This window comes from Trichomycterus rosablanca, chromosome 26 (assembly GCF_030014385.1).
Source record: "Trichomycterus rosablanca isolate fTriRos1 chromosome 26, fTriRos1.hap1, whole genome shotgun sequence".
NCBI classification, from domain to species: Eukaryota; Metazoa; Chordata; class Actinopteri; order Siluriformes; family Trichomycteridae; genus Trichomycterus; species Trichomycterus rosablanca.
In genome coordinates this window covers 15,135,048-15,157,207 of record NC_086013.1, presented here as the reverse complement: position 1 = coordinate 15,157,207, position 22,160 = coordinate 15,135,048, and the positions used below count along the sequence as shown (strand labels likewise).

At 41.5% G+C, this 22,160-nt stretch overlaps 1 protein-coding gene across 1 annotated transcript in view; it reads right to left on the bottom strand.

The window, feature by feature from the left end:
* Positions 1 to 22,160, bottom strand: part of dcc (DCC netrin 1 receptor) — a 240,103-nt gene that overhangs the window by 128,515 nt on the left and 89,428 nt on the right. The window contains exons 5-7 of the mRNA XM_062989210.1: positions 10,575 to 10,862; positions 4,951 to 5,101; positions 2,767 to 2,903 (exon numbers count right to left, since the gene is read on the bottom strand). Of these exons, the coding sequence (XP_062845280.1) occupies positions 2,767 to 2,903; positions 4,951 to 5,101; positions 10,575 to 10,862 (576 nt within the window). The remainder of the gene's footprint in view (positions 1 to 2,766; positions 2,904 to 4,950; positions 5,102 to 10,574; positions 10,863 to 22,160) is intronic.

Genomic DNA, 22,160 nt, shown 5'->3' with positions numbered 1-22,160 from the left:
GTACGGTGCCCCTGGAGCAGACAGGGTTAAGGGCCTTGCTCAAGGGTCCAACAGTGGTTGCATTTGAGAGCTAAGATTCGAGCTCTTTAAAGTGATAGCCCAAAGCTCTTCCCACTAGGCTACGTTCGAAGTAGCAGGCTGTTCTCGGACCAAAGCACTGTGTACAGAAGCCGTACGTGTTAAAGCTCCATTTAATAAGATTTGTTAACGAAAAAAAAAATGGTACACAGAGAGTCGGTCCCATGACGTATCCTCCCCATCCTGCTGTGTGAGTATAACTGGATTAATTAGAATAAAAGATCCCTGCCAGAAAACAAAAAACCCTCTGCAAAGGGGGACTAACGAGATTTTAATGCTTAATTAAAAATGAATCTAAAGCCCGTGCAGAAACAGGATTAAAACTGGGCTGCAGGGACAGACAAAGAGAATCAGATGCTGCCCACCCAGGTTTTTAAAACCGGGGCCAAACAACAGGGTCACATGGGTCCTCGATGTCCCTTTTTTTCGCCATATGGCCACACACACAGACCGCTAATACATGACCTCGATCGTACAGCCATGTCATCAAACACAGAGTCTAGAATCTCAAGGGTCATTAAAACCCTTAAAAAGTTTCTTTTAAGATGTTTTGAGAAATATTTCCAGGAATGAACGTCACCGTCACGGTTTGAATAGAACACAGTACGTACCGGTCAGTCGTGTGTTTGCTCTTGACCTTTATGAGACGGCAGCGGCTTTTAGAAAGCAGCCGCGATCGGCTAACGGGTCCGGATGGAACGCTGTGTTCTTCACACCAATGCTACAGCTCTCTCAGAACACAAGCTTTCATTTCAAAACCTTGTTCAGTTGTTATGGTAAATGAATGAGGGACAAATAAAAAAAAAGCTAAACTGTAGCTTGGATTGTTAACTTTTTACTATCTAACGGTCAGTCCTGCTGGCCTGGAACGAAATGTCGTTGCAATCTTTTGGCCTGTGGTGGAACTCCAGACATATTCATCCACAGGCCATAGCTACTCGCCCATGACGTCTACAGAAGAGCGTCCTTTTAAGGGCCTGGCTCATTTACATTTCCAGCATTTAACAGACGACTTTATCCAAAGTGACACAGTACAGTGACAGTATTCGGTCTGAGGGTTAAGGGCCTTGCTCAAGGGCCCAACAGTGGCAACTTGGTGATGGAGGGGCTTGAACCAGCAACTTTATGATTACTAATCCTATACCTTAACCACAGAGCTACCACTTCCCATGGTGATCTAAACCATCATTGCTTCTTTTTTTACCAGGAGAGCTTTAATATGTATAGAGGATCGCTCTGTATTCTCTCTGTATTCCTCCACCACGTGATCTAGTGCCTCAACCAGACAGTAGGAGTCACTGCTGCAGTTGAGGTGATTTTCAACCTGTCACCTGGCAGTGGTGGGGCTTGAACCAGCAACCTTCTGATTACTAATCCAGTACCTTAACCACAGAGCTACCACTTCCCATGGTGGTCTAAACCTTCACTGCTTCTTTTTTACCAGCCAGCAGTGGATTCTTAGAGAGGTAACACGTACCGAGGATCGCTCTATATTCTCTCTGTATTCCTCAACCAGACAGTAGGAGTCGCTGCTGCAGTTGCAGTGAGGTGATTCTCAACCTGTCACCTGGCAGTGGTGGGGCTTGAACCAGCAACCTTCTGATTACTAATCCAGTACCTTAACCGCTAGGCTACAACTGCTCAGGGGCAGATTGTGAATCACCTCACTGCCACTGCAGCAGCGACTCCTACTGTCTGGTTGAGGAATACAGAGAGAATATAGAGCGATCCTCGGTACGTGTTAAAGCTCTCTAAGTATCCACTGCTGGCTGGTAAAAAAGAAGCAGTGATGGTTTAGACCACCATGGGAAGTGGTAGCTCTGTGGTTAAGGTACTGGATTAGTAATCAGAAGGTTGCCAGTTTAAGCCCCACCATCACCAAGTTGCCACTATTGGGCCCTTAATTGTAAGTCGATTTGGATAAAAGCATCTGCTATCTTATCCAAAGCGACTTACAGTGTACAGTCTAAGCAACTGAGGGTCTTGCTTATTGGCCCAACAGTGGCAGGGGTGGAGCCTGAACCAGCAACCTTCTGCTTGCTAGTCTAGGCTACAACAACCACTTTATCTATAACCCTGAGGATAGTTGGGTTAGGATTATTAGCTACTGCAGACGTACACAATACAAACCAAGTGTGAGAGGTGATGCGGTGCATCATGCTAACGAGATCCCCTACAGAAGCGCTAGTTTTGGCTTCACCGCCGCCGTCGATACTGCTGATGTGAACCGACCTGCGGTGAATATTTTATCAAAGACGCAGCGCTTAAAGACCTGCGGCGAGAGAATGGTTTCCTCTGGAGGATCGCGAGCTCGTTCACATCTACAGCCTGCAGGATCTCAGACTCCAGAGAGAGAACTCATCTCAGATCTGATCAGCCTGCCAAGCCCAGCGTCTCTCTGAGATCAGCGCCGCGTTTAGCTGCACTCTAATACGGCCCCCCCCCCCCGGCGTCTTTCATTAGCACTGCGCACCGCCTCGAGTCCTGAGCTACGATCGGCCGCTATCCGAGGATCGTTTTTAAAAAGTTTTGCTCACTAAATGACCTCAGTGTGACCTTTAAACCGGACTCTGCTTTGCTAGGTTTATAGCTGTGTGTGTGTTTCGAGCATTCGCTGCCTCGTAGCCTTCAGCTATAAATGAGATGAGTAAGAAGCGCAGGAGGAAAACACGCCACCCGAGGACCTACCCAGCACGGAGAGCTCACAGGAGGCGGTAATGTTCTCGTTCCTGTTGTGCGCTACGCAGCTGTACGTGCCCGAATCGTCGTCCGTCACGCTACTGATTAGCAGGTTGCTGCCGCCAAGCAACGAGTACTTTCTAGATCTGCAAGACAGAAAGAAATAACAGAGTTAGCCTGAGCTAAGCAAACAGACATATCAATGCAACAGAGGAGCTTCTGCTTTCTGATTAAAGGAATGCACAAGTGTAAAAAACTAACTGCCCCCTCCCCGCCACCCCAGTTCTATTTATCATTAAACAAACCACGATATTACACAAATAGAACTTTAAGGATTGACGGATTGGCGTATTGGCACCCTTATTATATTGGCAACCTAATTATATACAATAATTTCCTTCGGAACAAATACAGTATCTGTCTGTCTGTCTGTCTGTCTGTCTGTCTGTCTTTCTGTCCGTCCGTCCGTCTATCCATCCATCCATCCATCATCATCTATCCATCCATACATCCATCCGTCCATCCATCCATCATCATCTATCCATCCATCCATCCATCCATCCATCCATCATCCAGCCATCATCATCCATCCATCCATCCATCCATCCATCATCTATCTATCTATCTATCTATCTATCTATCTATCTATCTATCTATCTATCTATCTATCTATCCATCCATCCATCCATCCATCCATCCATCCATCCATCCATCCATCCATCATCATCTATTTATCCATACATCCATACATCCGTCCATCCATCCATCCATCCATCATCTATCTATCTATCTGTCTGTCTGTCTGTCTGTCTGTCTGTCTGTCTGTCTGTCTGTCTGTCTGTCCGTCCGTCCGTCCGTCTGTCCATCCATCCATCATCTATCCATCCATCCATCCATCCATCCATCCATCATCTATCCATCCATCCATCCATCATCATCTATCCATCCATACATCCATCCGTCCATCCATCCATCATCATCTATCCATCCATCCATCCATCCATCCATCATCCATCCATCCATCCATCATCATCTATCCATCATCTATCTATCTATCTATCTATCTATCTATCTATCTATCTATCTATCTATCTATCTATCTATCTATCTATCTATCTATCTATCTATCCATCCATCCATCCATCCATCCATCCATCCATCCATCCATCCATCCATCCATCCATCATCTATCCATCCATCCATCCATCATCATCTATCCATCCATACATCCATCCGTCCATCCATCCATCATCATCTATCCATCCATCCATCCATCCATCCATCATCCATCCATCCATCCATCATCATCTATCTATCTATCTATCTATCTATCTATCTATCTATCTATCTATCTATCTATCTATCTATCTATCCATCCATCCATCCATCCATCCATCCATCCATCCATCCATCCATCCATCCATCCATCCATCCATCCATCTATCCGGAGTGTGTTACTGCCGAACTCACCACAGCTCTGACCAGAGGTCTGTGATCTCTCTACATTCTACGTCATCCCACACTCCCGAGAAGAGGGTATGTCTAAATCCTTAGATCCCTTAAAATGCTCCTACTGAGGTGCCTTAATTCTGAGTGATAATCTGACTGAATAACGAGGGAGCGTCCGATGCTTCCTCACTGCTGAAGTGGTGCAATCCCAGCATTCAGTGCGGCACGACGTTTCTCACAAAAAACTACAAACATGGCGGACGAATCAATGTGGAGCAACCAACAGAGTTCTTTCAAATGTAAATATATGATCGTTTATGTTTAATTTCTATATGAATTCGGGCTCGTCAGGGACAGTTTAAGCGTTTTCGGTACACGGAGGGAGACGTTAGCTGGCGTGCTAGCGGGTTGTGCCGCCTCAGTCCATCGGTTTGAACATCCTGAGGCTAACTGTGTTAGCTTAGTAAGCTAAAACTGCAGTGGTGTAGTCTCTGTATAAGTAGTGCGTCTAAATAATCTGCCTCATGAGTTCCACGTCTTATTAGAACCCATTATAAAAGAATGGTCATTTAAAACATATCAAAGTATCAAAGTGAAGCACCGTCCATTCAGACATGAACAGACGAACTGAAGAAGAATAAACCTGCAGGTCATTTATTTTTGCGCTGACCCCTCAGTGTTTCACATCACCACAGAGCTGCTTTAAAGATTTTTATTTGCACAACCCGTCTCGCTTAGACTGACCTGATCTGGATCATCTCGTTCCCTCTCATCCAGTAGAAAGAAGGGGTCGGGTAGCCAGAGGCCGAACATTCCAGCACCGTGTCTCTCCCCTGTAGAGTCGTGACCCTTACAGGCCTTTGAAGAAACACCAGGTTCCTCACAACTCCGGGCTCTGTACAGAACAGAAAACATAATGTTCAGTAAACATGAAGATAAAAATACTGCGGCTTAGAGGGTTTAACAGAGGCTAGTGAAGTGAAGAATGTTCTGGCTGGGATTGAAGTATCTGACGTATTATTATTCTTTTTAAGGACGAAGTTCCTTCTAACCTAAGTGAATTAATCAAGCAGTGGTGTAATGCAGAACTATTTAGACTAGCACCTGCACTTATAACAGTAATAAGCCATCTTAGCGACTTTGGTAGCCATCGTGTCACTCATTACTGGCTCAACTGACAACAGGAGGAGGGTCTGATGGAATAAACCCTCACTGCTGCTGCAGCATTGAATCCTACAGTCTGGTCAGGGTGCTGACACGAGTGGTGGAAGAATACAGAAGGAATAGTGTGGTCCTCCTCCTTAAGTGCTGAGGTTCATTGTAGGAAGCAGGCCTCCTCAGCCAGCATGGGTTTAATGTATGCACCAAAGTGCATAGGGAATTGAGTATGTCTAAATTCAGGTATCAAACTAAAAATTATTGGCACTGTGGCTTGGTGGGTAGCACTGTCGCCTCATAGCAAGAAGGTCCTGGGTTTGATCCCCAGATGGAGCCATTTGGGTCCTTTCTGTGTGGAGTTTGCATGTTCTCCCCGTGTCTAGGTGGGTTTCCTTACACAGTCTATTTAAGTTTAAATTTTCGGCATTTAGCGGACGCTTTTATTCAAAGTGACTTACAGTACTGTGGCAGTACACTGTCTTATCAATTTAGGGTTAAGGGCCTTGCTCAAGGGCCCAACAGTGACAGCCGGGCTTGAACCAGCAACCTTTTGATTACTAGTCCAGTACTTTAACCACTAGGCTACAACTGCCTACTCCAAAGACATGTAGTCAGGTTAAATAGAGATAGTAAATTGCTCTGGGTGTAAATGTGTGTGTGTTTGCCCTGTGATGGACTGGCATCCTGACCAGGGTGTTTCCGCCCAGAATTGTACCCACCACGACCCACAATTCAATACAGCAATGGTAATAAATGAACAGATTCTAAGACATTGACATTTTAAGATACTCCACGAAATACTTTTTCTCAGGATGTTTCCCCTTCATCTGCCAATTTAGTCATTTCCGATTCCCAGTTATCAATCCGCTGCCGCTGGCAAAGTCTCTGATTGGATCAATAAGATCCGGATCACCACACACCCCCTTTAACAAGTGTCCTTTTTTCTTTGCTGCTTTTTATGACCTGGCAGTGTCGGGTTCCCACACAGAGAAGAGACACACTAGGCTCCAAGTGCCCGCCCCCCATTCCTCCCACATTCAAGGCTCCCGGAAATCGTATATCACATCAATCCTTTGACCTTTCCTCCCTTAAACACGGCTAATCGTGTTTGTGTGGACGCCCTCTTCTTACAGGTTGGTGGATTTGCTGACATTCAAAGTCACAAGTCTGAACATTCCACAGCGCCATCCGAGCGTCTACTCAAAGTCATTTTAAAATGCTGCAGACACTCCAAGGAGTAAGACACCGCGAGGCATTTCCAGCCTGCACTACTCTGTGTAATAAAACTGTACACCATCCAAAAAAAGTTCAGCCCTACAGACACGAACGTCTCAGCCTGACTTGATTTGAGGTAAAAGAATCTTCGTCTAAATGTAATTTCAGCCCAAAATTTTCCAGTAATGCACTGGTGAATTGTTCGCTACAGCGTCTATTATTATTACTTGTGAAAGATCCCCACTCTGCAGAGGACATTATTACCGAAGACGTTCCTTGAGGTCTCACGCACGGCTGATCGGTCCAGAAACCAATAAAAAGTTGTTTACAGGAACAGGGATTGATAAAAAGTCGTCGAGGCGGTCCTGGCTGTGCCTCCGCGAGTCGAGCGTAATAAATAGAGCTGAGCGGATGGCGAACAGTGTCGTGTGTAACTCATCTTCACTCGGTCGGAGACTCGGCTCTTCTTTATTAAACCAGAGAGAGAGCTGATCCTAATTCAGCCCTCGTTTCGCTAATGCGTACGGGCCGAGACTCTCCGTCCAGTAGACCGTCTCCGACCGATCGATGCCTCCAGTACGTGAAGTATGTGCGCACTGTTAGCACCATTCAGCCTCGGTCGCTGCACATCAGCGCGAGCGGAGCGCGATAACTAAACAAGCCTGACAGAAGAAGAGCTTTTCTATTAGCTGTTCCGCTGAGTGATTCTACACTCCGAGCGTTTTACGTTTAAGGCGTTTAGCGGACACTTTTATCCAGAGAGAATTACATTTGTATCCAAGCAACTGAGGTTTAAAGGTCTTGTTCTAAAGCCCAGCAGTGGAAACCCTCTGATTACTAGTCTGGTACACTAACTAGTCTAGTACTGTAACCTCTGAGCTACCACAAAGAAGAAGCGGATTTCATATAACGACACTGAGAGGACGTTAGACAGTGTAGCCTAGTGGGTAGAGCTTTGGGCTATCAATCAATAGATTGTAGGTTCAAATCCAGCCACTGCTGGGCCCTTGAGCAAGGTTCTTAACCCTCTCTGCTCCAGGGGCGGCATACAATGGCTCACCCTGCGCTCCGACCCCAGCTTCCATACAATTTATATATATACAGTATATATGACAAATAAAGGCATACTTCATGCGTCTCAGCCCCAACAATTGCTCTGGAATGAACTAGAACATCAACTGTTGCCTCTCTGTTCAAGGGTTTAAAAATGTTTGAAGGGGTGATATTAGATTTTCGGGCATCCCAATACAGGCATGATTGGCTATGTCGGTCGGGTAGGGTGGTCAAGGCCCTGTGATAGTTTGGCATCCTGTCTTTAATTTTATATCTCGCAAGCCTTTTCAAAAATGGAAATGGGGTGCAAATGGCCCGTGGGCTCAAGGGCCCAACAGTGACAACCTGGCAGTGGTGGGGCTTGAACCAGCAACCTTTTGATTACTAGTCCAGTACTTTAACCACTAGGCTACAACTGCCTACTCCAAAGACCTGCGGTCAGGTAAATTGGAGATAGTAAATTGCCCCTAGGTGTGAATGTGTGTGTGTGTTTGCCCTGTGATGGACTGGCATCCTGACCAGGGTGTTTCCGCCCAGAATTGTACCCACCACGACCCACAATTCACTGCAGCTGTGGTAAAACAGACAATAATAAATGAACAGATTCTAAAACATTCAGAAATTTTATGATGCTCCATGACATTTTTCTTAGGATGTTTCCCCTTCATCTGCCAATTTAGTCATTTCCGATTCCCAGTTATCAATCCGCTGCTGCTGGCACAATCTCTGACTGGATCAACGAGAGCCGGATCACCACACGCCACATGCTCGGGCATCTCAATACAGGCATGATTGGCTATGTCGATCGGGTATGGTGGTCAAGGCCCCGTGATAGTTTGGCATCCTGTCTTTAATTTTATTTCTAAAATACCTCGCGAGCCTTTTCAAAAATGGTAACGGGGTGCGAATGACCCGCAGGCTATAGTCTGGACAACCCTGGTTTAAAGTCATTTGTTTCTTTAATGCTGTTTTCATAGTTTAATGCTGTTTTTTGTTTCTAAAATAAAGAAAATAAAAGAAGTAAAAGCTCTGCGGTGTCTGTGAGCAGATAAACACAGTGACTCATGTATGAATGATGCAAGCAGAATGAAGGATGAATGCTGGGATTGTGTGTGTGACGTCAACTCCCGGAGCTCTGTAGGGATTTTTCAGGCTTGATTTTATGCCCCTTTACACCCTGTGTGGCTGAAACAGCCGAATCTGTTGTGCACAAAATCCATTTCGGAAGCTTCCAGCCCGGAGGAGCCGGCGTGGCGTGGTACAGAGCTTTGAGTGCGTTCGTGTGGCTCAGAGGTGAGCAGCACAATGTATTCTCGGACACGGCGGAGAGAATCAAGGGAATCCCTGCCAGCTGTCAAAGTGGTACCCGAAACCCTCGGGGCTACGCACCCACCCTAACCCCCCCACAGTCTTACACACACCAAACCAACAGGAGAGTAAACTCCACACTGTGATAATACTCATTTATTAGATGTTTAATCCGGGATTCTGAACCAGAGTCCCTTAAACCCAGTCATATTCTCTCTGCTCCGACACCTGAAGCAGCTTCATGAATAAACAATCTGAGGAATCAGGTGCAGAAATATCATACTGAGGAGACGAATCGGGACTCGAACAGCGTCGGGACTCATGAAACGTGATCTTTAAACATTTTAAGGTGGATGAAACGCGTTTGGGCCATTAAAATGTAAAAAATGATGCAACATCGCCAACATCTGAGAGTCTGAACTTAATGCTATGTACACATTATACGCTATATATGAACATTATATGCATGTACACGATATACAGTATATGCTATATACATGATATTATACACTATATACACAACATATACACTATATACATGACATTATACGCTTTATATATGACATTATACTCTTTGTACATAACATTATATGCAATACATTTAACATTATACACAATATATACACTCGTATACTCTATACATACACCCTTATTTACTATATATACACCATTATATGCTAAATATACAACATTATACGCTATATATACACACCATTAAACACTATATTTACACCATATTCTATATATACAACATAATACGCTATATATACATTATACTCTATGTATAAAACATCATACGCTACATATACACCATTATACTCTATACATACAACATTACACGCTATATATACACCCTTATACTCTATGCATACACCATTTTACACTATATATACACCATTATATGCTATGTATACAACACTATACGCTATATATACACCATTACATGCTATATACTCAACATTATATGCTATAAACACAACACTATACACTATATATACAACACTATGCGCTATATATACATTATATGTTATACTATATATATAACATTCTATGCCATATATAAACTACTATACACATTATATATACCATTATATTGTAATTATACACCATTATACTCTATATACTGTATATACATTATTGTACTCTATATACACCATTATACTCTGTATATACAACATTATACTCTATATATACACCATTATACTCTGTATATACACCATTATACTTTGTATATACACATTATACTCTATATATACAACATTATACTCTATATACACAACACTATACTCTATATATACACCATTATACTCTATATATACAACATTATACGCTAAATATACACTATAATAAGCTATATATACAACATTTATCGCTATACATACACATGTACGCGGCATACTGTACTAAACAGCACTACTGAACTGTGGCAGTTCTGAACAACATTCCCATACTGCAGTACTGAACTGCATTACACATCATAGTACTGAACCACAGTTCTGAACATCAGCTCTACTGCACCACCAACCCGGAGTTTTACACATCCAGACCTCACAATCACGTACATTTATCTAACGTAACTCCATCAGTCACATCAAAACACTCGTGCCTACAAATCCAGCCTGAAGTGAACGTACCTGGTAAGACCCGCAGGTCGGCGTCAGTCCCGGTTCGGGAGCTGCCCGGGTTTTCCGCCAGGCAGCGGTAAGTGGCAGCATCAGGTGGCTGCACCTTGCTGACCTGCAGAGAGCCAGAGGGCAGCACCACCACCCTGCTGTCCGGGTCGATCGTCAGGGGCAGCTCCTCACGGTTCTTCTGCCACCTCACCGCAGGCATGGGCTCACCCGTCACCTCACAGCGCAGCAGCGCCGTGTCGCCCATGTATGATGAAACAGACTCGGTGGGCACCACCACTCGCAGAGGACCTTAGAGAGAGAGGAAGAGATGTGTGATTAGAATGGAGCTATAAAAGAGGGAATAAAATAAATAATACACTTATTTACGGTCACGTGGCTGGATCGAGTCCTACTGAGAGCACACACAGACTAACTTCACTTTCCTTAATTACTTTGTTTCATTAATAAATTCCTTCTATTAGTTCCTGTTTGAATAAAAAGCCCTTACATGAGGTTATGCAGCAGAAAACTGGGACAAACGTATTTATTACTGCAGCTGGCACAGCGGGTGGAACTTGTCATAAAGTTAGCAATAACAAAGCCCAACCGTTTAGAGGGACAGTAAGATTGGTCAATTTTTCTGTCATTTGAAATTGGTCTGTCATGAATTTATACTGCTTTTATTCATTCATTGTCTGTTTAACCACCGCTTTATCCTGGTCAGGGTTGCGGTGAGTGCAATTCACTGTGTGTCCATCACAGGGAAAACACACAATCGCACACACACACATTTGTATCTCCAGTTAATTTGACCACATGTCTTTGGACTGTGGGAGAAAACCGGAGAACCGGGAGGAAACCCACATGGACACGAGGAGAACATGCAAACTCCACACAGTATATTATATATGTATATATATGTATGTGTTTATATATACATTGTTATATATTAAAAAAATGAAAAAATAAATAAAATTATATATATATATATATATATATATATATATATATATATATATATATATATATATATATATATATATATATAATAAAGAGTAATAATTATATTCATAATAATAATAAGAGTAATAATTATAATAATAATAATAATAATAATAATAATAATAATAGTAATAATAATTATAGTAATAATAATACAATACTAATAGTAATAATAATTAATAGTAATAATAATAATAATAATAGTAATAATTATAGTAATAATAATAGTAATAGTAATAATAATAACAATAGTAATAATTATAGTGATAATAATAATAATAATAATTGTAATAATAATAACAATAATAATGACGTTTCTAAATTCAGCAAACAGACTGATTCTGAAGCTTGGACTGAATGGTACTCTGGGAACACACACCAGGTAAGAGCTGGGCTTTGGGTGAGGGCTGCAGTCGTGGTGTAGCATTCAAACAGCACACTGGGGAACTTCAATTATTTTACAGCTTGTGCAAATGAAGTGAGCGGGCCGGGTGCAAAAGCCCGGCTGTTATCAGCGTGATTATTGTCAACATTATACCCTTAACTGCCTCCAATTATAGCAGGAATACACGCCGTGCATGTAGAATGTGCAAAAAATGCCGTTCCAATTTGTAGCCGAATACGCGCTCTCATTAGCTCCCTAACTTAATCTATTTTGGAAAGTGAAAGAGACAAACGAGGGAGCGAGGGGACACCGCACTGGAGTATGAAATTAGAAACTGGAATGCTGCCCAATCAGCACGATCTGCCACAAACTCAGTCAAAAGTAAAAGCACTTTAATGTTTGCACTTAATCCATATTAACGAGTGAAGGGTGCAGGGGGTGCGGTGCTGGGGGGTGAAGCCGTGAAATGGAACACAGCTCGTGTTCAGAGCTGTTTCGGAGAGCTGGAGTGAAAAGGCATGGTACTTGGAGTGCGCTTGCTTAGAGAGGATAAAAGCCAGCGAGGGCAGAAAGGTGACGGCTGCTCGAGCTGCTACCATTTGCAAGAAACTCTGAGACGATGGAAGTGGGAAAATAGAGATAAGGGCGACACAGGAAAGGTGTGTGTGTGTGTGTGTGTGTGTGTGTGTGTTTCTGCATATTCTGCATTACTTGTAATTGCTTATTAATTAATTACCAGACTATTTACCTGAGAAATACACTTAATACACTTTTTTTTAAGGAACAGCTGGGATTAATGAGAATAGTTCACCAACCAAAAATATCCAGCCAACAGCGTCACGTGGGCAGCGTCCTGTGACCACTGATGAAGGTCTACAACATGACCGACTCAAACAGTAGCAATAGATGAGCGATCGTCTCTCACTTTACATCTACAAGGTGGACCAACTAGGTAGGAGTGTCTAATAGAGTGGACAGTGAGTGGACACAGTATTTAAAAACTCTAGCAGCGCTGCTGTGTCTGATCCACTCATACCAGCACAACACACACTAACACACCACCATGTCAGTGTCACTGCAGTGCTGAGAATCATCCACCACCTAAATAATACCTGCTCTGTGGGGGTCCTGTGGGGGTCCTGACCATTGAAGAACAGGGTGAAAGCAGGTTAAAAAAGCATGCAGAGAAACAGATGGACTACAGTCAGTAATTGTAGAACTACAAAGTGCACCTATATGGTAAGTGGAGCTGATAAAATGGACAGTGAGTGTAGAAACAAGGAGGTGGTTTTAATGTTATGGCTGATCGGTGTATATATTAGACATATACCACAGTCATGGATGGGATTAAAACTCATGCTCTCCTGAAAGCTTTTCCGTTACACCACTCAGGTGCCTTTTTTCTTATTAATGTATGATTCTGTATTTTTTACTTCAGTCTTGAGCCGCCGGCCCTCCACCAGTTCATTACATTGACAAACGGATCCGACTCTTTTCGCTCTGTTTGTGCTTGGGGTTAGAAAAGCGAACTTTTTATTAATGTAAATAGTCTTCATGTGCTAAGCAATGACAAAATCTAAAAGTAAGACAATGTGACAAACGAGGGCTGTAGGGTTGTGAAGAACTGAGAAGCCTGGAGTGAGAAATGAGAGATGAATCTTCCTGATCATCATCAAATCTGGTTTGAGGACGATTCTCTCACCGTCTTATATTTCCGCAGCTCTTTTATGATTCATGATAAGGAACAGACGCCACTGTTTACTAAGATCTGCTACACTCATGTATAATGTCCGTATGAAAGACTCTGGTTTGGTTTGACAAGTTTGGTGCAAAAAAAATCCAGTGGTCATCCAGTCCAAAGCCCTGACCTCAATCCCAATGCACAACACTGGGTTGAACTGGAACTTGGACACAGCGTCCTAATCACTCACATCCTGATTTACGTTCTGGACAAACAGAACTCTTTTATGCCAGGTCCATAAAAGTAATTTTTCTGTAAATAAGTCTGTATGAATAAACAATCCCGTTATGTTTAAGCCCGTCTAAACGGTTCTGTTTGTGCCGTCAGTCAGAAACCTAATGAGACGTCCATCACATCTGTCCCGGATCTCATCATCATCCATCATGAAGCATTGCTTGGCGTGTTCTCCTGATGTAGCGCGTGTGGTAGTGAAGATGCACATCCTGGAACTGACGCCGACTTAAAGACGTCTAACACGGATCACACATCAGCCAGGTGAGGTTATGAGTTCCAGCCCACCGTTCGTTTTATACAATGCTTTCACGTTGTATTGTATTTTCTGCCTCACACATCTGTTCCATAACATTCAGTTCCTGATGTTATTAGCAGAATATTCTTTATTAGAAGATATATGATGAATATATGAAATAAATGATGAAGATTCGGGCGTGTCAGCCTCACCCACTGCTATGCTATTATCATACACAAACACTTTTTGTTCAATGGAAAAAGCAACAAATCTTGGTGGCTTCAAAACACCACCATTCCAGCCATCGTCTTTGTTAAATTTCAGCTCTTTTAGAGGTGTGAAAGTGAGCTGCTGTAGATCACAGAGCACTGCCTGAGGGGCAATAAATACTTTTTAAATACTAGTTATTTAAATATATTCTTTATTTTCATTTATTATTATTACTATTATTATTATTATTATTAGTGGTACTAGTAATTTAATTTATTTTAATTGGTTTTATTTTTTTATTATTATTAATACTATTATTATTAGTAGTAGTTATTTTTAATTTATTTTAATTTGTTTTAATTTATTGTTATTATTATTGTTATTTATTATTATTATTATTTGTAGCAGTAGTGGTAGTAGTAATTTATATATTTATTTTTTTATTTATTGTTATTATTATTATTACTGCTATTATTAGTAGTAGTAGTAATAATTTTTTCATTTTACTTTTGTTTTATTTACTTATTATTATTATTATTAATACTATTATTAGTAGTAGTTGTAGTAGTAGTTATTTTTATTTATTTTATATTTTTATTTATTGTTATTATAATTGTTAATAATATTACTATTAGTAGTAGTAATTTTATTTATTTTCTTTTTTTGTTTATTATTATTTTTATTATTAATAATACTATTATTAGTAGTAGTTGTAGTGGTAATTATTTTTATTTATTTTATATTTTTATTTATTGTTATTATTATTAATTATTATTATTATTAATACTATTATTATTATTAGTAGTAGTATTTGTATTTATTTTAATTCTTTTTTATTTATTGTTATTGTTATTATTATTATTGTTATTTTATTATTATTCGTAGTAGTAGTAGCAGTAGTGGTAGTAGTAATTAGTTATTAGTAGTAATATTTTAACCTTTTATTTATTGTTTTTATTAATATTATTATTATTAGTAGTAGTTATAATTTCATTTATTTTATTTTTTTGTTTATTATTATTATTATTATTAGTAGTAGTAGTAGTAATTTTTATTTATTTAATATTTTTATTTATTGTTATTATTATTATTGTTTTTATTATTTTGTTTTATAAAATATTATTACATTTTATTATTTTTATTAGTAGTCATAGTATTCTTTTTGGCACAACCAAAGGACAAGATCTTAAAACCTGCAGTGTGTAACAAATATTTTGATTGTAGCTCTCGCTATCAAGTCTGATTTTAAAGAAAACATCAAGAAAAGAACAGTCAGAAGCTTTTGAAATATTGACCCTATTGACCCTTAGGCAGTATAAAATATTAGATTTACCCTCCTAGGGTTAGGGTTGGTGTTGTTGTTGAGCAGACTTTAGCCAGTAAGACTCATGAGGCCATGTTGCATCATGTCTTCTCAGCTTTCTGACACCCTGAAGCTTCTACAAGGCAGTGGAGTGGTCAGCTGATTAAAAATGACCTTAATATGCAGAGAAAAGATAACACACCCTAAGACTGAACCTTGTGGGAGCATTTTGAGGTATCTAATAATTTAGACATGCCTTCTTCTCAGCAGTGGGTTTTCAGACAGACGTTCGGTCTGTTTGTTTCTAGCTGATGTGACCACGAACACTTTATACCCATCTAACATCCCTCATCCATCCTCTGCCTCCACCGAACCCAAACTTCCACTCCTACCACCACTAAATCAAACACATTCGTCTTAATATTTCACCCGCCGTTATAGAAACCTCGGCTTCGGGCGCGTGTAGAGCGAGTCTTCTGCGGCGTGTGGGCAGGAAATCCGACTCTGCTTTACACGACTTCATTACGGCGCTCTGATTTAGTGCGTCTCCACATGGATACGCCGCTAAATCGAATTAGCATGGGGAAAGACAGATGGAGTTTAAAGTTTAGGAAGTAGATGAAGGTAAGCGGGAACAGGATGACTGATACGCCGGTTCGTCAGGGATCTCCGATACTTTTCCCGACAGCCATGAGGAGGGATGATGGTTGTCGTCAATTTCAGTGTGAGCGACGCGTTACACTGCGCCTTCATATGCAGAGAAAAGATAACGCACCCTAAGACTGAACCTTGTGGGACACCTCAAATCATGGTAGAAGGATAAAGTCTGGAGCTGGTGCACACAAAACAGTTCGCCCATTTGAAGGCATGAAGCTGCAATCAAGGATCTGATCTGGCCTAAGGCCAGATCAGATCCTTGATTGCAGCTTCATGCCTTCAAACGGGCGCTGTGGGTAAACCTTATCCATGTTGTTCCTGCCTCTTTCGGACTCTGAGTAATGATTTCTTGACGTGTTTTAGAAGTTTTTGTTCATGCGCTTGATCTTTATTCACCGCTGCCTGTTGCGCTGGTGAATAAACGTCAGACTTTTCTGGCTTTTGGCCTTTGAAGTAAAAAAACAACACTTTTTTTTATGTGTTTACTGGCTGTTCGCCTACTGAGCTTGGAATGCCTCAAGCATATCAAAATCTAGGTGTAATAATATACACCGATCAGACATAACATTATGACCACCTTCCTAATATCGTGTTGGTCCTCCTTTTGCTGCCAAAACAGCCCTGAACCGTCGAGACATGGACTCCACTAGACTCCTGAAGGTGTGCTGTGGTATCTGGCAAATTGAAAATCTTGACTGGAGTCTAAACCGTTAGTCCTCTGTCTGTAACTCCATAATAATAATAATAATAATAATAATAATAAAGTTTTCTGCCTTTGATTGGCACTTAACACATCGTTCTGATATTAATAGTACAGAACATCTGGCTTTTTTGTTCTGAAACCGTATCAAATTCACACGTTTGAGAAATCACATGAAAATGTGTCTCTCTGTAACAAAGCACAGCGTGATTTTCTTTTCCATTTTTAACTTTTTCTCTGCTATTTTCTTCTCTTTTTCTGGTGCTTCTGAGTTTACAATGCAGTCAGACATATGGTGCACATCTGGCTTATATAATTGCATGAGTAATATGATACACAGAGGCAATCTAAATCTCTTAATATAAGTACAAAAAGTTCAGGATTCTTTTATTTAAAGCAGCTGTTTTATTTAACAAAGGTTTCTCAGTTATTTACACACGTGTCATTAGATTTCATTCTTTTTTTCCCCATTTTCCTCCCAAATATAGTCGTATCAATTTACACAATCGCATTAACACACACCCCCCTCAGACACGTGTTCAGTAGCAGACTGCTTCTCTTCACCTTTATAAGGTGGGTTCTTATGGAGATCCGTATCATGCATGGAGTCACACGTCACACACTGATCCCCATTATCCCCCGTCTCTGAGCAGGCTTTATCAACCAACCAGCAGAGGTCATAATAGCAGCAGTTATGAGGAATCTCCTCCAGAGTTCCCACCCTCAAACTAGCCAATCATTAGCTGTGTAGCAAAGCTTAAGATTGGAAATCCACAGTTCTGACCACACAGATAGACCTTCACTCACTCACTTTCTAAGCCTCTTATCCTAATCAGGGTTGCAGGGGGTGCTGGAGCCTGTAACAGCTCACAATGGGCGCAAGACACACAAAAACACCCTGGACAGGGCACCAGTCCTCAAACACACACAAATTAAAATTGAAGGTCACTGGTTCAAGCCCCACCACTGCCAAGGTTGCCACTGTTGGCCCCTAAGCAGGGCCCTTAACCCTCAATTGCTTAAACAATATATACTGTCACAGAACTGTAAGTCACTTTGGATAAATGTGTCTGCTAAATGCTGAAAATGTAAATGTAGTATCTTTAATTTACCTGACTGCATGTCTTTGGACTGTGGAAGGAAACCCACGCAGACACGAGGAGAACATGCAAACTCCACAAAGAAAGAACCCAGACCGCTCCACCTGGGGATCAGACTCAAGACCTTCTCGTTGTGAGGCGACAGTGCTACCCACCGAGCCACCGTGCCGCTAGTTTAAAAAGGATTTGAGAAACTGTCATAAAAGCAGCTACAGAATCTCCGTGTCTGAACCGGTCCATGCGCACTTAAACACACATTTCCCCGAGCGAAGAACGGTACTGTATATGTCACCGAGCGCTGGTGCTCACATCCGCCGGGCTGTGAAGTTCACAACAACATTAAATTTTCATTCAAAGCAAAACGGAACGCAAACCCAAAGCAGAGCGTAAAAGAGGTCTTTCAACCGAGTGATCACAAAATCAAGTGAAAAGTGGAACGGAGAGAACGGGTACAGTCGGGTACAGTCGTCTGAGCTCAGAACTGTAACCCCGACAGTCAATGAAATATCCTGATACTTTCAAATACTCAATTATTTATTTTCTTTGTTCATTTGCCACATCGTACAACTGAAAAAAAAAGACTTCTGCCTCTGCTGAAAAGTTTAGTTATAATTCCTTTTTCTTTAAGGGGTTGAATATTTATGACTGCAAATGTAAAATAATGTATCTATAAAAAAGGAAAAGTACAAAACTAGTCCCTCCATAATTATTATTTATGATTATATATAGCCGATAGAGACAGTCAGTTCTGAACGACACACTGTTGACATTTCTTTATTCTTAGAACCGATAAATGGCAAATAAAAACACCAAATGGAAAAGTTGGAGTTGTGAAAGTTTTATATAAGCAGCATTAATCAGGCGCTGCGTCATTTTGATAGACGAATCAGACGCGGTTTATACGTGGGCCATTTTGGTCTTTACGTGGATAAACAATCACAAGCGCTCAACATGACATCTGACATGTCTTCCTTAATACAAGCTTGAAAATTAGTATATAAATATATAAATATCCTAATAAACAAAGTTGAATCAGTTCATCTGTACACATGTTTGTAGTAGAGAAACCATCTATCCACCATCTATCAGCTCCAGTTGAATTATGTGATACAAGTGTGCATCGTTTGCATACTCAAAAATTACAGCCGATGAAGTAGGTCATCCGGGTACTTTTCACGTACTCTTTGATGTATACTATGTATTCGGACATACTAACCGCTCTCGCGTACTGCTTTCACGTACTGTTCAGTATGGATGGAAGTATGCGATTTCGGACGCAGCTATGATCATTGTAATGCAATGGGTTGGTGTCGGTTGTTGTGCAAATCGCCTGCATATAGACTCAGACTAAAGAAGTCACTTGGATGAGTGAAAAAACGTTTCTCTACACCAAACTTGTTGAATCAGTTCCAGATGTGTACCAGGATTATTGAGCATGCATCAAGAAATATCCTAATACTTTAAAATACGACATTATTTATCTTCTTTGTTCATTCGGTGCATCAGTCATCTAAAAAGACCTCAATATCTGCCTCTGCAGAAAAGTTTAGAGTTATAAATCCTTATTTTGTCTGTGGGCTTGAATATTTACAACCGCAACTGTATAATAATGTATTTGTAAAAAAGAAAAGTACAAAACTAGTCCCTCCATTTTTCTTATTTATCACAGACCGAGACGGTTACACACTTCCAGCTGATGGACTCTGAAAGTTTGGCTGGATTGAGAAAAACTTCCACGTCTCTATCTTCCTCCTACAGCCCGTTTTCTCACATACGTTCACCACCACACCTCCCAAAACACTGAAATATTCATAGCCTGTGTGTCCATTTTCCTTCCCTAAGCCTTAAAGTCCCGGTCAGATTAACACACACCTCCACGCTGCCCATCAGAAACACTCCGGTCTCAGGAATACGCCGAGCGAACCCCAGCAGAGCCGTGCCATCTGCAGCGGGCACAGACCAAAGCTGGAACTAATAGATGTAGAGAGAAGACTGGAGAGGAAAATGAGGTGAACGGTGGGTTTGTGGGTACCTGTGAGGAAAGCTGTGTGATGCTAAACAACAGACCCGCGTCTGTGCTCTGATGTTCCTGTAACAACGTCTTCACGACGACAGAAAAACTCAGACCTGATCTGTTCTGTTCCCCTCGCAAAACAGGCAGAAACAAATGAGCCCTGAATTATTTAGCGTGTGAGTGTGTGAGCTAATTTCACGGCTTAAAATGTGTTCGTGTTCTAGGAATCGATCTCACTGGATGACCTGTTTCACTCGGTCACGCCTGGACGCTAATAAAAGGGAAAAAAATCCCTCAAAATTCCTGACAGGTTTGCCAATCTGTGCTTGCCGGGTAGAGCACCATCATACTAGCTCATATTAACCGAATAGTTATTATTACCATTATTCTAACACTTAAAAACACTACATTATTTGTTTTCTTTGTTCATTTGCTGCATCGTTCAGCTAATTAATTAATAATTTTAATTATTTTGAATTACCCCTAGGGCGAAACGGTGGCTCGGTGGGCAGCACTGTCACCTCACAGCAAGAAGGTCCTGGGTTCGATCCCCAGGTGGGACGGTCCGGGTCCTTTCTGTGCGGAGTTTGCATGTTCTCCCCGTGTCTGTGTGGGTTTCCTCCGGGAACTCCGGTTTCCTCCCACAGTCCAAACACATGCAGTCAGGTTAACTGGAGACATTGGATTGCCCTATAGGTGAATAGGTGTGTGTGTGGGGTTCGAACCCAGGACCTTTCTGCTGTGAGGCGACAGTGCTACCCACTGAGCCACTGTGCCACCCAATACTGTCCCTAATAAAGTGTTTTGCTAGAGCGCAGAAAGCCTCTGTGACGTCTCTGTGGTCGAGAGATGAATGTTTGTTTCGTATGATGTCTGAACTCACTTAGATAGAAGCTGCTACAGGAATAAATGAAAGTACGTTTTCATCCAAGCCGATTTTAACCCTCCTGAAGGAGCTGAAACACACAAGTCTGAGAGTGTGACACCCAGAAGTCCCAGGAGTCAGAACACAAAGTAATATTAACATCTGTCTGTCTGTCTGTCTGTCTGTCTGTCTGTCTGTCTGCCTGCCTGCCTGCCTGCCTGCCTGCGTACCTACCTACCTACCTACCTACCTACCTACCTACCTACCTACCTACCTATCTATCTATCTATCTATCTATCTATCTATCTATCTATCTATCTATCTATCTATCTAAATGAAAATGTAAAAATGTAAATCTATTAACATGCGCCGCATGCTGTTCATGATGACGCATGTTGAACGACACACTGTTGACATTTCTTTATTCTTAGAACCGATAAATGCCAAACAAAAACTCTAAATGGAAAAGTTGGAGTTGTGAAAGTTTTTATATAAGCAGCAACAATCAGGCGCTGTGTCATTTTAATGGACGAACGCTGTTTATACGTGGGTCATTTCTTTACATGTGTGGTGGAAAACCCTTAATAAAAACAACTTAAAGACTGTGTTGTAAGTATAAAAGTTTTCATCTTTAATATGTGACCTGTACTGACTAGTACAATTAGAAAAAAACTGCCCCATTACACAATACTCCCACCACCATACTTCACTGCAGCTATGATGATCAGAATGATCTTTTACGTCATTGTTTGCATTCGTTTTTCTATTCTACACAAACACACACCAGCAGTACTGACCACTCTCCAGCATCATCACAGTTCTGATTATCACAACGCCCCAAATTTGGTTCCTCCTACCCGAGACAGTGACTGACGACAATCCTGGACTCTCCTAAACTCGCTCTCTGGATTCTTATCCACAACTGAATGTAATTTTTCTCTCAGCCCTCATCTGTCTGCAGCTGGTCGGTTCTGTCATCGTCAGCTACTTTCCCCTCACATCCGCCGGTGAGTCGGTACATCACTGCGCTCCATCCATCACCAGCCCACCAGACCTGTCAATGAAGCATGGGTGCCACCCAGCGCCTCTTCAGCTGCCTTTGATCAGACCAGCTCTGCTTTTTTATACTTTCCACTTTCACCCATATACAGTGTATCACAA